This window comes from Amyelois transitella, chromosome 2, assembly GCF_032362555.1.
Source record: "Amyelois transitella isolate CPQ chromosome 2, ilAmyTran1.1, whole genome shotgun sequence".
NCBI lineage: Eukaryota > Metazoa > Arthropoda > Insecta > Lepidoptera > Pyralidae > Amyelois > Amyelois transitella.
Genome location: NC_083505.1, coordinates 12,630,114 through 12,645,658, shown reverse-complemented (window position 1 = coordinate 12,645,658; position 15,545 = coordinate 12,630,114). Strand labels below are relative to the sequence as shown.

At 35.2% G+C, this 15,545-nt stretch overlaps 1 protein-coding gene and 1 long non-coding RNA gene across 2 annotated transcripts; one reads left to right on the top strand and one right to left on the bottom strand.

Annotated features, from left to right (window-relative positions):
• Positions 1–284: 284 nt before the first annotated feature.
• On the bottom strand, positions 285–14,961 carry LOC106143662 (transcription factor Sox-14). The gene is made up of 3 exons (XM_013345795.2): positions 14,476–14,961; positions 3,370–3,670; positions 285–2,882 (listed from the first exon to the last, which is right to left on the bottom strand). The coding sequence occupies exons 1-3, from the start codon at positions 14,676–14,678 to the stop codon at positions 2,715–2,717; spliced, it is 672 nt and encodes a 223-aa protein (XP_013201249.1). The 5' UTR covers positions 14,679–14,961; the 3' UTR covers positions 285–2,714.
• Positions 5,532–13,393, top strand: LOC132902385 (uncharacterized). Its single transcript, XR_009657113.1, has 3 exons — positions 5,532–5,654; positions 6,193–6,370; positions 12,321–13,393. It is a non-coding gene; the product is annotated as an uncharacterized LOC132902385 (long non-coding RNA).
• Positions 14,962–15,545: the final 584 nt, after the last annotated feature.

The following is a 15,545-nucleotide window of genomic DNA, read 5'->3' as shown; positions in this document are numbered from 1 at the left end:
TAAAAATTAATTATATAGCAAAACGTTTGCCAGGACAGCTAGTAGGTATACTATAAATATCAAACAAGGGAATAAAAGGGGAAGAACTTTCAGGATTTTATTTCATAGACAGAATAGTTTTCATACAATTCTAACAATCGGTAGGACTTGGTATTAGGTGCTATTTAAACAAGCCGTAATTAAAAAAAAAAAAAATTGTAAAACGGCATTTGTTTTTTTTTTATTACAATAACGAGTTCTTTTAAAAACGTTGTATAGATTTGGTTGAAAATAATACAATATAATGTGATTAATTTATTTATTTCATTTATATTTCAACTGAAACCAGAATACAAAAGTATAAAAACGTAATAACTACCTACACACACACACACACACACACATTGAATGTTGAGCATATGTGTATGTGTGTGTTATTTAAATTAACAACAATAAATCAAATGAACTTTAACAACAAAACTAACCTTAAACGTAATATTAATCATTTCCTAATAATTATTACTTTACAATGGAATATCATAAGTTTATTATAATTATTATACATTCGTGTCCTAATTTTCTATTAAGTAGATACCTATTGTTATTATATTTACAATTTTAACTTGAATTTTATTTTTATTTATCAACCTCTTTAGTGGTTATTGGAAGAACCAAAAATAGTTTCTAGCTTCTTTTATTATGTCTTTAAGCTATGTGTGGTTGAAAGCAACTTTAGTGAATTAATTACTAATATTTTCCTTCTTTTTAAAACTTCAACGTGGGTTATATTTGGTTCAATTTCACACATAAGGTCGCTTATCCCTGCAATTTTTAGATGTAAGCGTTAATTCTTAAAGAAATACTTTGGACAAAAATATATTAAAAAAAATTGTCATACAGCGCTCTCTCTATATTTTTGATATTATGATTTCTCTCAAAAATTATATTTCCATGGTTCTGTTACTAGTAACACAAATCAAGGGTACAAATAACATTTAAAAGACAATAAAACTAAACAAAAACTTAATTACAACTACGTAACAAATAAACTTGGGTTCGCTTAATTCCTAACTCTATAACATCTACAGTATATTAACAAAAGGAACTTTTGACTAATATGGTACACACAAAATAACATGGCGCCACAAAATTACAAACTCAATAGAGGTGGGAGGGAATACGTTAAAAGTTTCATACACAAAGTTGAAATAAATAAAATAAATAAATATATAAGGGACAAATTACACAGATTGAGTTAGCCTCGAAGTAAGTTCGAGACTTGTGTTAAGAGATACTAACTCAACGATACTATTTCTCATCATGCCCTGGCCGATTCCGATGGATTTGAATCCGGGACCTCTGGTGTCACAGACAAGCGCACTACCCTGCGCCACAGAGGCCGTCATAAGTTGTCTTTTATTTATTTTTCAGAAAATAGCAAAGTAAATCTGTTATCTGAAACTGCAACCATGGCAAGTAAAAAATAACTATAATAACTAACTTACAAATGGTTTTAATTAAAAATAACAATTTGCAAAAAAGCGTCGTCATTATTAATTCTTAATCTTTGTTATTTATTTCACAAACGTGACATTAATCATTACATACATACATTTAATCACATCTTTATTCTACAGTCAGAGCCAACAATCTTAATCCTAAATATTAATAATATATACTCAAAGAGAACAGTATTGCAGTCAAACTGTTCAAATCTTTTTACAAAATTGACTTATTTTTTTTTTCTAACTAACGATCTATACATTAGTTACATCTATTCTCTATGATATGTTGTCTATATAAAGAGGACAAACTCACTATACATTGCACAATATAACAGTTTTCATTGCACAAATTCAGTTAGTAATTCAAGTAACATGTCAACAAATTATCACCATTTTCGTGGTGTCTTTCCTGATTGAATTTGCAAGGGACAGGTTCATCTTTTTACAGTAAAAGGGTTAGCAACCAATCCTTATCATCAAATAATCAATCAATTAAATTTTATTAAGATGATATTTTTTATCAATTGACTGTATTTACAAATGATTTATCATTATTACATCAGTTCTTAATATTACTTTCACCTCAGAATTCTGTTTTTTCATTTTATTATGGGTGGGAAATGCATTTGTCCTGGTAGACACTGCCAATTATCTTAGCAGGACAAAGTACATACATATAATCACGCCTGACATAGCCTTGAAAGAACCAGCAGGACAAAAATACCCGAAAAATATTATTATATCATCTAAAAACTCTCCATTTGAGCTTTAAACGTATTGTGTGGTTATCGGCACTAATAAAAAAAGAATAGGATATCTCCATCTCTGTCCCATGGATGTCGTTAAAGGCGACTAAAGGATAGGCTTATAAACTAAACTCAATAAACAATGAAGAAATTTAATGAAATGCCAAGCCATGGGATTCTTCTTTTGGGCGATGGGCTAGCAACCTGACACCATTTGAATCTCAATTCTATAATTAAGCCAAACAGCCGACCGTTACCTTTCAGTCATTTCAAGACCATTACCTATGTCTACCCAGCAAGGTTGTACCAGACGTCATTATAATATGTATTGGAGCTTCAAACAACTGCTGCTAATGCTTCCGACATGACATCCACCTCATCACATTTAGACGCTATCCGGAGAGCTGGTGTCCCTCTCATAAACGGAGGTGGAAGGTCGCTCCCAATGGTTCGCCCAGGGCCGGGCGGGGAGCGGCACCGGCCTTCATATAACGTGCTGAGGGGGTTCTTCATCACTCTTCATCAGCACGTATGCCACTGGACGCTTGACGTCGGCGGGAGGGGGGGAAGGCGTCCTTCGAGGGGGGCAGCCGCAAGGAGATAATGCACTGTTGTATAAAGCGCTGCTGTAGAGGGCGCCACCGTAAAGGGCCTGTTGACAAATGTATGATTGTACATATATATATAAAATCACGCCTCTTTCCCGGAGGGGTAGGCAGAAACCACATCTTTCCACTTGCCACGATCTCTGCATACTTCCTTCGCTTCATTCTTAATACTTAATGTATGTATTATTATATTTATGTTTCTTGGTAGATATCTTAAATGGAAGGGCTTATGTGGTGATTTGGAGCGTCCCTGGTCAATCATAAAGTGCAAATAACAGGTAATAATACTGAGGCCACGTAAGAATTACTATTTTCAAAGTTACATTTATTTAGAGCAAATCGATGCTCTTACGGTGAAGGAAAGCATCGTGAGGAAACCTGCACAGACCTCTCCATCTTATCTCTTATTCTATGTTTCTCAGTAATGTACGTTCAAGGGCTAATTGATGCTCTCACGGCGAGGAAAAGAAATCGTGAGGAAACCTGCACATTTAGGCACCCCGGCTCATTCAAGAACGAAAAAAGAAATACCTGTAAATGCGCCAACTCAGCCGCCAATTTCCCATCGTCCGAGGGTATCTTCGCGAAAGGGTAGAAAGGGTACGGCAGCGGGGGGAACAGAGCCCTGCCCAACTCCTGCTTATCCTGGAGCAAATGATGCGGCATCGGCAACTGGGGTACTGGATGTGCCACAGATGGCGCCACTAGTCTTGGCACTGGAGCCATGAGGCCGGTGATGCCGAAGCCAAATTTGGGCTCTTTCTTGACCAGCGCCTTGGGTTTCCTCCTTGGACGGTATTTGTAGTCAGGATGCTCTTTCATGTGCAGTGCTCTGTGGAATAAGGATGGTGTTAGATATTTATATTAAATTTTTCTTCTTCGTGACTTTAGTCCCAGTTGCAACCTCACCTCTCTGGAGAGGTGCCCGGGGTATGCCTTTGTCCATGGATATAAACGCGCGTATCAATATTTTAATGAAAAATAGGCATTCATTTCTTTAAAATAATCAAATCAATTTATCACTAATTCCTACAAAACAATTAGTCACAAAAAAAATCATACTATAAGTTCAGCGGTAAAATGCCACAATGAAACGCCGCTGGGCGCAATAACATTATTATTTATGCAATAAAGCGTACTATTGTCGCGAACGCCCGACCACCCTTAAAACAACAATGTCGATTCGACAATGCGCGGATTATTGCATTGTCCTGTCACAATCGAGGTATATAACACCACGTCACTATCTCGCTTTCGAACACAACGGAATTCGGACTCTAAATTTGAAATCCCACAGTTGAATTTCGAATGCGGGTAGTTGTAGGTTATGTCGAATAGTGATGTGGACGCGTTCGTCGCAGCGTCCGATTATGCTAGCTTTGTGATAGAATCGCGATTGTCAGCGAGAAGGCTGTAATTATTCGGACCGGCTCGGTTGAGGTTTTGTGCAACTGTTTGTTGAATGCGTGACATGATTAGGTTTATTGTGCGGATATATGTATTTTTCACGCTTGTTCTGGTGATGAACTTTTAATTGTTTAGATCTAGTTATGCAATAGGCGGATATAAGTTATCTGATAGATATATGAATGAATATATACAAGATAATTTCGCAGACTGAGTTATCCTCGAAGTAAGTTCTAAACCTATGTTACAAAATACCAACTTAATAAAATTATGACCCAATGGTTGACTCGTAGATAATGCTTCTAGCATTAAGCCCGTCCAATATATCAACGTTGTTTATACACTAAAGTATAAGTTAATAAATTAAACAGTGGGTTACGCAGAGAAATTAAGTGGGTGTTAAAAGTAATTATCGGATAAATCTACATATATGTTTATAATAAACTACACACATATGTATATATTAATCATGTAATAAATATAAATTACATATTTAAAACAGCAATTTCAAAAAGTTGTTCTTGACCAAGAAAAGCTTAACATGAGTCCTGAAGCTCGCCTGCTAGGCGCTAGAAGAACTTATTTAGCAGAGTAGACATGTTAAAATCAAATAATTACATTTAATGTGCACCAATAAAAAAAGAGAATAGGATCACTCCATCTTGTTCCCATGGATGTCGTAAAAGGCGACTAAGGGATAGGCTTATCCACTTGAAATCCTTTTTTTTAGACCTTGGGCTAGCAACCTGTCACTATTTGAATCTCAATTCTATCATCAAGCCAAACAGCTGAACGTGGACTTTAGCTAAGGCCTTTCAAGACTGCGGGCTCTATCTAGCCCGCAAGGGATATTGACGTGATTATATGTATGTATGTATTTATTGTGAAATAACAACAAGATGGTTGTAAATTGTACGTTCGAATTTATCAAGGTTTTTTTTCGTATAAGTACGATTTCAATGAAATATTCCCACAATAGACATTCATTCTACAGTTATCTACATCGCCCCATTGAGAGTTCCTAAAAAAACTAAAAAAATAAATAAATCGAGGGGTCATCGACCGCGTACTATCAATTCCTTCATTACTCTATTTGCTGGTCAAACACATGCGATAGCGCCAAGAAAAATATCGTAGAAAAAAAAAACGTCTCCACGGAGTTTTTTCTGTCGCGTTTTTGGCGTATTTTCTTTAGACTTAATCGTATTCGGTAAATATCGATATGATATGATTCTCGATATGAACGATCACTTTATACCGATAGATATTGAAATCGTGTGTCAATACACTGATATTGGTGTGGTTTTTTTTTATTGATTTTGTGTATTTGTAACAAAGTAATGTTGCGTCCGGTGAAAAATGCGTTTGTAATTTAGGAGTCTACCAGTCTAAGATGGTAATTACATCGTGTAAGTTTAATTGAAATGCATTCTAATTCTAATGTTGCCGTGTGGTTCCCGGCACCAATACAAAAAAGAATAGAACCAATCCATCTCTTTCCCATGGATGTCGTAAAAGGCGACTAAGGGATTAGCTTACAAACTTGGGATTCTTTTATAGGGGCTGGGCTAGCAACCTGTCACTATTTGAATCTCAATTTTATCATTAAGCCAAATAGCTGAACGTGGCCGTTCAGTCTTTTCAAGACTGTTGGCTCTGTTTACCCCGCAAGGGATATAGACGTGACCATATGTATGTGCATGTATGTCTAATTCTAATGCCACACACGCATAGGTATTCAACACATGTATTCCCGACTCGATCCCTTAGGGGTTCTTTTTTAAATTGATTTGCGTGCGTATGACATTAATCTGGTGTCAGTCTCTGTCTGGTCTTCTTCTAAGCAAGATGAGGCTCAAGGTTTAGGACGGATGACACTCGTTTGGTTGGATTATGGAATTGAGAATTAGAGTGACAGGTTTTGAAGAATAATTTTAATTTCAATAGCCATTTGTACGAAACGAGAAGCAGTTTTAAATACGTCCTGGCAAAGGGTCAGGTCAAGAGTACCCGAAACCGCCGAGCTTGCATGAAGAGAGTTATGAATATGGATTAAGCGAAAGGAGTATGCAGAGATAGTGGCAAGTAAAAAGATGTAGTCTCTGCTTACCCCTCCGGGAAAAAGGTATGATTTTATTTATGTTTATAGAAAGAGTTTTTTTTTATAATTAAAGTTGTTATTAAACAGTGCCATTGCCCAGCGGTGCTATCCGATTTTTTAATAAAATTAATATTTTTTTCCGGTTCTTTTTATTTATTTTTTTAACTTAATCTACCATTGTTCTTATCGAATTCAATCAAATATTTTCGTCGTTCTGTCCGACTTTGTCGCTATCAGTGAATACAATGGCGGCAAGGCGCGGCCATGTTTGTTCGCTTACTTTTTTTTATCTTGTTTGATCGCTCTATATCGTAAAGTTACAGGACATTGTCCAGGGTATTGATACGTTTGTGACTATGGAAAAATATTTAATAACGACTTATATGACTATACGATATAATATAGTTAATGTCGTGCCGGGAACGGCACCAGTAGAAAAAAGAAAATGACCACTCCATCTCTTGCCCATGGATGTCGTAAAAAGCGACTAAGGAATATGCTTATAAACTTGGGATTCTTCCTTTAGGCGATGGGCTAGCAACCTATCACTATTGGAATTTCAATTCTATCATTAAAGCCAAACAGCTGAACATGGCCTTTCAGTCTTTTTTTGACTGTTCGCTCTGTGTACTCCGCAAGGGATATAGACGTGATTATATGTTATGTTATAATATAACTAGCTATGCCCGCGACTTTGAAGCTTTGGGCATCATTGAAGCCCTCAAAGATGAATAATTTTCCCCTTCTTTTTCACATTTTCCGTTATTTCTTCGCTCCTAATAGTTGCAGAGTGATGTACTTAATATAGCCTAAAGCCTTCCTTGATAAATGGTCTATTCAACAAACAAACAAACTCTTCAGTTTTATAATATTAGTATAGATTATTTAGAGTGACGCTGGTCGATCAGTTAAATATCTAATGTGACAATGACGTGTAATAAACATACCTACATGTTTTGCAAACAGGAAGGTGTAATAGATACATGTTGTGGACAATACTTACAGATTTTTGTAAATTCAAAGTCTTCCTAATAATATTATAAATGCGAAAGTTTGTAAGTATGTCAGGATGTCACTTTGGATGTCTGTTACTCTTTTACGCAAAAACTACTGAACCGGTTACGATGAAATTTGGTATGTAGGTAATTTAACAAGACCCAGAATAACACATAGGCTACTTTCTATCCCGGAGTTCCCGCGGGATTGATTCCACGTGGACGAAGTCGCGGGCGGCCTGTAGTAGGTAATAATAATGAAAAAAAAAATATTTATTTGGTAAACATATGTAAAATTGTAGTTGTGAGACAACGCTATCCATAACATAAATTTTTACATGTGAAACTAGACATGTTCTTAAGTATACTAACGATAAAGGATATTCATTCATTCAAATAATCACCTTTGCGGGGTAGACAGAGCCAAAAGTCTTGAGAGACTGATAGGCCGCGATCAGCTGTTAGGCTTTATGACAGAATTGAGATTTAAAAATTGACAGGACACTGAGAATGACATTTTTAATTTAAAACACTAACTACTCAATGCGAGAGAAGCCGCGAGCAAGAGCTATCTTATCATTTATCGTTTTGAAAAGTTATCATCGTACAAACAAGCATGAATGAAAATAACAGCGGCCACAAACGTAGCCATTGTAGTTACAGATAATGCGATTCAATAATATGGTATTCCTTCATTGAATTGAGGAAAATATGTGTTTAAAATGTGCCGTGTGGTTCCCGGCACCAGTACAAAAAAGAATAGGACCACTCCATCTCTTGCCTATGGATGTCGTAAAAGGCGACTAAGGGATAGGCTTAAAATAAAATCGCAGTCTTCTTTTAGAAATGAACCTTTTTAAGAAATCATATCTGGCTTTACGGCAGCATACATGCACACGTCTATCGCTTGCGGGGTAGATCCAAAACAATTAGTGCCGTGTGGTTCCCGGCACTAATATAAAAAAGAATCGGACCAATTCATCCCTTTCTCATTGATGTCATAAAAGGCGGCTATGGGATTAGCTTATAAACTTGGGATTCTTTTTTAGGCGATGGGCTAGCAACCTGTCTGTCACTATTTGAATATCAATTCTATCATTAAGCCAAATAGCTGAGCGTGGCCTATCAGTCTTTTCAAGACTGTTGGCTCTGTCTACCCCACAAGGGATATAGATGTGACCATATGTATGTGTTTAAAATTTGTTAATATATCTATCCATCAATATAATTATGCCTGTATCCCTTTGGAGGGAGACAGAGCCGGCAGTCTTGAAGGTCTGACCACGGTCAGCTGTTTGACCTAATGATAGAATTGTGATTCAAATAGTGACAGGTTGCTAGCCCATCGCCTAATAAAGAATCTCAAATTTATAAGGCTATCCCTTAGCCGCCTTTTATGACATCAATGAGAAAGGGATGAATTGGTCCGATTCTTTTTTATATTAGTGCCGGAAACCACACGGCACTAATTGTTTTGGATCTACCCCGCAAGGGATATAGATGTGCATGCATGCTGCCGTAAAGCCAGATATGATTTCTTAAAAGGGTCCATTTTTAAAAGAAGACTGCGTTTTTATTTAGTACTAGTTGACGCCCGCAACTCCGTTTGCGTGTTATTGGAAATACGGAGGTTAAGGTTATTGAATTCACTCAAATTTCGGTGCATATTACAGAGTAGCTGGTCCCTTTGGCTTCTACATTACATGATTGGAAGATCCAGATCTTCCATTTTTATTTTTTTCGCCAAATGAAAATGCTCATCATGTTGAACAACTTTTGTCAAGACGTCTTTTCCATAATTCGGATGATGTAGCTATGTGGTATGTATGTAGTTTTTCCAGATCTTCGATTTTTATACGCTAACAGGAAATGCTTGTCAGGTTGAACAATTTTTGTTAAGACGTCATTTCGATATTTCCTATAGTTTAGCTAAGTTGTTATGGTTCGATTTAGCTGTACCAGATTCCAAAATAAATTATAGCCTATATGTTGGCCAGGCATAAGAGCTATACAACAAAAAAAGTTTCATTCAAATCCGTTCAGTAGGTAGTTCCGGAGATTAGCATATAGGTACAAACAAACAGACAGACTTTTTTTTTCAAATTCATTTTCGGTTACTATTTTTATATCGTTATAAATTTTTTTTTTGGTAATATAGATACTCAATGTACAGAAAAATTTTTTTACTGTTTTATTATATGTAAGTATTGATAACAAAGATCTCGCATCTCATATGGTAACATAAGATCCATAATATTAATTTATCTCCTCAAAATCTCGAAAATCAATGAGCGACTTGTTCAGCGCCCCTCAATTACTCTGTAATAAGAAGTAACAAATACGAGTGGACGTGTGAGCAGAGTGTTATAAATTCACCCATTATGATTCAACCCTTCCGAATTAATTCTTACTACGGAATTATATAGAGAGGAAAATACCGCTCAGAAATAGATCATAATAATGTAAACAGAGTAAAAATGTGAGTCGATATTTTTTGGAAATTATGTATTTTTTATAAATAAAAAAATAAAAATCATTTATTTCAGACAATTGAGTCCATACAAATACAAATTATGTCGAAAATATATCAAAATTAATAATAAATAAATTGAAAAAATTACAGTGTTAGAGTTATGTATGTGAACGTTCGACACACAAATAAAAGAAATTTGCATTTTAATGATGAGAATGCCATATACACATATTTTTTGAAGTGCTTACGAAATATTTTTTTAAATTCATACATACAACCATCAATCTCGCAATGACTGAAAGGCCACGTTTAGCTGTATGGCTTAATGATGGATTAGATTAATATAATGACAGTTTGCTTGCCCACCGCCTAAAAGAAGAATCTCAATTTAATTAGATATTTTAATTAATTTCAAGTTTATTCCCAAGTTTTTCTTTTGTTTTTCTATTTTTACTTAGATACAAGTAATTGGTAGAATGTTAATTTTTTTTTAATAAATATCGAAAAAAAGGTGGTCGTATCATCTCTATAAAGGGCCCATCTTTTCCACAGACTAGACTGGAGGCATAAGCTTATTTTTATAGCTCTGGCTGGGGGCGATAACGCGCCCCAACAATGAAGATATTATTACTATGAATAACAGATAATTGTCTTCAATGCTATATTCTCTAGATTAAATTGATTTGTAGCTAAATCCGCCGGATTTGCTCGGGTTTCGGTGGTCAATTGGGGAGCTTTTTGTGTGAGTTTGTGGTACGTTTACAATGTTTCAGATATTTATTAGTATCGGTGGTCGAGTTGGTAAGGTGCCCGGTTGGATGGCGTGATGCCCATAAGAGGCACAGGTTCAAATCCCACCTCGGTCATGTATACCATGACTATTTTAGAAGTTATGTACATTAGTTTGATGATACTAATCGATGCTCTAAAGTAAGAGAAATCATCAATCATAGCTAGCAACCTGTCACGATTTGAATCTCAATTCTATCATTAAGCCAAATAGCTGAACGTGGCCATTCAGTCTTTTCAAGACTGTTGGCTCTGTCTACCCCGCAAGGGATTTAGACGTGACCATATGTATGTATGAAATCATCGTGAGGAAACCTCCATATTCAGGCAAGTGGATGTGTAATCATGATCGATCCAATACGGGTAAGGTTCTCCTGCAAATGTTGCGGACTCCAGTTGAGAGTTGCTTAGTATAAAATCTGACCCATCTAATCCAGGATCCACTCCAGAGTAGTGAGGATGCAACCGGGACTAAAGCCAGGAGGGAGAAGAACATTTAGATATTTATGAAATGTTAAAGATAATGAGAAGAATATTAATGAGATTCGTAGAAAAACGAACACCAAAGTCACCGATGAGAAAATACATAGGTACATACATACATATAATCGCGTCTTTATCCCTTGCCGGGTAGACAGAGCCAACTTCAAAAGTCTTGAAAAGACTGCTGTTTCATTCAGCTGTTTGGCTTTATGATAGAATTGAGATTCAAATAGTGACTGCTAGCCAAACCTAAAAGAAAATCCCAAGTTTATAAGCCTATCCTTTAGTCTCCTTTTACGACGTCCACAGGATAGAGATGGAGTGGTCCTGGTTCTGTTTTCTATTGGTGCCGGGAACCACACGGCATAAATAGAATACGATGGGCAAAAAATATTAATTATTAAGTCAGGACCCCCCTAAGAGGTACAAAGGTCAGACTGTCAGACGCTCCAAGGTGGACCCTGAGACCCGATACAAAGGAGGTCACAGCTCGCACAAACATTACTATTTCTGAATCTCAATTCCATCATTAAGGCATTTAACTTAACGTTGTCACTGATTAAGTCCCTAATGACTGCTTTTCTGTGAAAAAGACTTGATATTATAACGCTGTTTCCAAAAATAGGTCAACTTAGCATAATAGCGGAGTAAAATAATGTTAATTTGACGGCCTCTGTGGCGCAGCGGTAGTACCTACGCTTGTCTGTTGTCTTGTTCGAATCCGAACTTTTTCTGATTGGCCTGGGTCTTGGATGTTTATCTATATAAGTATTTATTATAAAATATAGTATCGTTGAGTTAGTATCTCGTAACACAAGTCTCGAACTTACTTCGAGGCTAACTCAATATGTGTAATTTGTCCTGTAAATATATATTTATTTATTTAAATTTCGAAAACAAAAGAATTTAACAATTAAAATAAATAACAGTCAGTTATCAGCAACGTGTCAAAATGTGTTGAATAAAAAGGCTTCATCAAAAAATTTATAGTTAATAATTACTTTATCGTAATTTTATTATTTATTTTCAAGGTAAAATAAAAATAAATAATCTATGAACATTTTAAGCGTATATCTGTTATTAATATTGAATTATTTGTTGTTTTAACGGCAATGGAAATACATAATTTGTGAAATATTCAGCCTTCTATAGCTATCACGGTTTATGAGATACAGTCTATGGTGCTAGACGGACAGCGAAGACTTAGTAACAGTGTCCCTTTTTTACCTTTCAGGTACGGAACCCTAAAAAGAGAAACAACACGGAGTCTTCTTGCTACTTCTTAAGAACAAAAAAATTTCAAATCTATGCTAATATTATAAAGCTGAAGAGTTTGTTTGTTTGAACGCGCTAATCTCAGGAATTCCTGGTTCGAATTAAAAAAATATTTTTGTGTTGAATAGACCATTTTTCGAGGAAGGCTTTAGGCTATATAACATCACGCTGCAACTATTAGGAGTGAAGAAATAATTGAAAATGTGAAAAAAATGGGGAAAATTATTCATCCTTGAGGGCTTCAATGAAGCCCAAAATAACTGTTCCACGCGGACGAAGTCGTTGGCACAGTTAGTTTTAGAATAAATTAAATTATTTGTTCTAAGTTTATCTCCGGTAGGTATTGTTTGCAGAACAATGTCACATTTTTATTAAACACAAAAAGAAAAATAATATTTACCTTTCTTACTGCTCGTCTCAAAAGGAACAAAAAAAGTCTTATCGTTCACAAATAAAAAGTTAAAAAAGGTCTTTAATAAGCACAATTAAGAGATAAGACACAACCGTCTTGTGTTTTTGTGGCTTTGATAATGAATCTGAGAGCCCTAATCAAATAGTGCAATCAGGTGTAGTTTTAAGAGATTTGATTAAACGGACGGATGTAAAAGACTGTCTCTGCAGCTTTGGTTTTAAGAAGTATAGACGCAAAGTTTGTTATTCACTACAAAAGACATAAGGAGAAAAGAGAAGAGAAATATTAGGTTTAAAAGTAGTATAATTTATTTATTTATTTAAAATTTTATTGAATTTTATTTAAAAAAAGAAGTACAAAAGGCGGACTTAATGCCGTTTGGCATTTTCTACCAGTCAACCAGCTGACCAAACAGAAAAACTTTATAATGTTGGATCTCGGTAAAAACTATGGTTCTCGTGGGATTTGCGAAAAACCTGAATTCTTCTATAGGTGGCGCTAAATTCGTCGCTTTTTGTAGGTGTCGTCGTTTAATACTTTTTAAGTAGTGCTAATTTTTTTTTGGAAGATGGCGTTAGTCTTTATCCCTTGCGGGGTAGACAGAGCCAGCAGTCTTGAAAAGTCTGAAATTCCACATCCAACTGTATGGCTTTATGATGGAGTTGAGATTCAAATATTGACAGGTTGCTAGCCCATCGCTTATTAGAGCAATCCCAATTTTATAAGCCTATCCCTAAGTCGCTTTTTACTACATCCATAGGAAAGATATCGAATGGTTCTATTTTAAAGTTTCGATAACCACACGGCACTAAGTGTTACTTACTTCGGAAGTTATGAAAACATGAAACTTTCTCCTTGATTGTATTGACCTATTTGATAACAACACCATACATATATACACTTATCATCACGTTTTTATCCCTTCATGGGGTAGACAGAGCCAGCATCCCAAGGCAAATATTTACCTATATTTGGATCCAACCAACGAAACGTTAGATATGAGTATAAGTAAAAATTAGGCACTTAGTTAATGATTCATCTTGTGCACCAAAACATTCAAGAGGAATATTAGTTCTAGGTTTCTAATGGATCGAAAAAAGTACAAAAAAAAGATATTTGTAGGTAGGTTTATAACTTACATGAATAGCGGATCCGAGTTATGATAGAAAAAATGATTAGGTACAATTTATCTTAAATCCCACACTGGGAAACTTGTATAAATTAAAAATCATTATATTGAAAAAAAAAAGAATGAGATTTGAAAAAAAAAATATACCTATTAGGTAAATTGAATTAAAACCTTTTTAGTAGGTATATTTATTGTGAGTAGGTACTTATTTCATGTAATTTTCTAAACACAAGTCAAATTTTTCGAAAATAATTGAAACAAAAAAATACCTACGTCAGATATTTTTCCATCCCTTACAAAATAGCGATCAGCTGATTGATGGCCTCTATTTTTGTTTCGTCTCTAAGTTATTGTGTCCCATGTTTTAAAGTTATTATTTTCAAAATTCTGTCGATGTTTAAGAAGCTAATTGTATTAAGTATAGGTTCTGTAGTAAATGCACAAATACCTTTTATTATTTGGACTATGCACATTTTGGTCACCTGTGTACTTACTATAAAAATTAAATGCTTCAACTACAGCGAATTTAGTAATGCGGTGTCCAAGAAATTTAAATAAATAAAAAAAACTAACCTCAATCTTTTAGCTTCATCAATGAACGGCCTTTTCTCCATCTCTGTCAGCAACTTCCACTCGGCGCCCAAACGTTTAGAAATCTCAGAATTATGCATTTTAGGGTTATCTTGTGCCATCTTCCGGCGTTGCCCTCTAGACCACACCATAAACGCATTCATTGGCCTCTTTATATGCTCATTAGGCTGTTTCCCTAACGACATCTTCGATTTTATTTGACTTCTAATTAAAAAAAAAAACAATATTTACTTTTTAAACGCACAATTTTTCAAGTCCATTTTAGACATTCCAATTTTAAAATTAAACTCGTTTCAAAAGTCCGTCAAATTGAAAATAGATTCAGGATTCCGTATTCAAACTTCGATTGTGATTCTAAAAAATGAAAATAATATCGTAACAGTCAATAAATTCCCGCGCTCGTGAAAAGCTCGCGAAAGCTCAATGCGGCACTTTTCTTGCCTGTTTCATGTTTAACGGAGAGCTCTGCCGTGTGCCCCCTATCCGTTTCCCCCCTCTTAAACGGCTGGCCAATCAAGACGCGCCGTGGGCGGACGCTGGCCGCTGATTGGCTGAGAAGTCGTTTGTCTCGCGACCGGCAACAGGTCGCGGTGTGTTCTTGTTTGCATGTCTATTAGGAAGATTAAATTTCTTTTTTTAAACCACAATCTTTTCTGTAAAAAAGAACGCGCTTGTCCCTAATCGAAAGCAGATTCGATTTGTCGGAGCGAGGTTTGTGTAAATGTCAATTAAGCTGCGAGACCACGATTTCGTCATTTATTTTTAATTCGAAGTTTATGAAGTGGAAAATTAAACATTTCTTTTTGATATTTTTTAAATAGCGTTTCTTACATATGTTTATTAAAAAAAATTAATTCTGTTTATTAAGGTATATAATTTAATAATAAATATACTTATTCATTTATCAATGTGGTTTTCCTCCACATCAAAAGTTTCTATCAGAAACCAATGATCTAAGAATTATTGCATTTATTTGGCTATTTTGGTCAAAACTTACCTGTAGGTACTTACCTATATTTTTATACAAACAAGTTTAAAACTTTTATTATTGC

Bases quoted from the DNA above. Each gene is read 5' to 3' on its own strand.
- LOC106143662 (XM_013345795.2), bottom strand. From the start codon at position 14,678: ATGTCGTTAGGGAAACAGCCTAATGAGCATATAAAGAGGCCAATGAAT. The intron at 3,671-14,475 runs GTTAGTTTTTTT...CTTATTCCACAG, and splicing joins GATGAAGCTAAAAGATTGAG to AGCACTGCACATGAAAGAGC. The intron at 2,883-3,369 runs GTATTTCTTTTT...ATTTGTCAACAG, and splicing joins CTGAGTTGGCGCATTTACAG to GCCCTTTACGGTGGCGCCCT.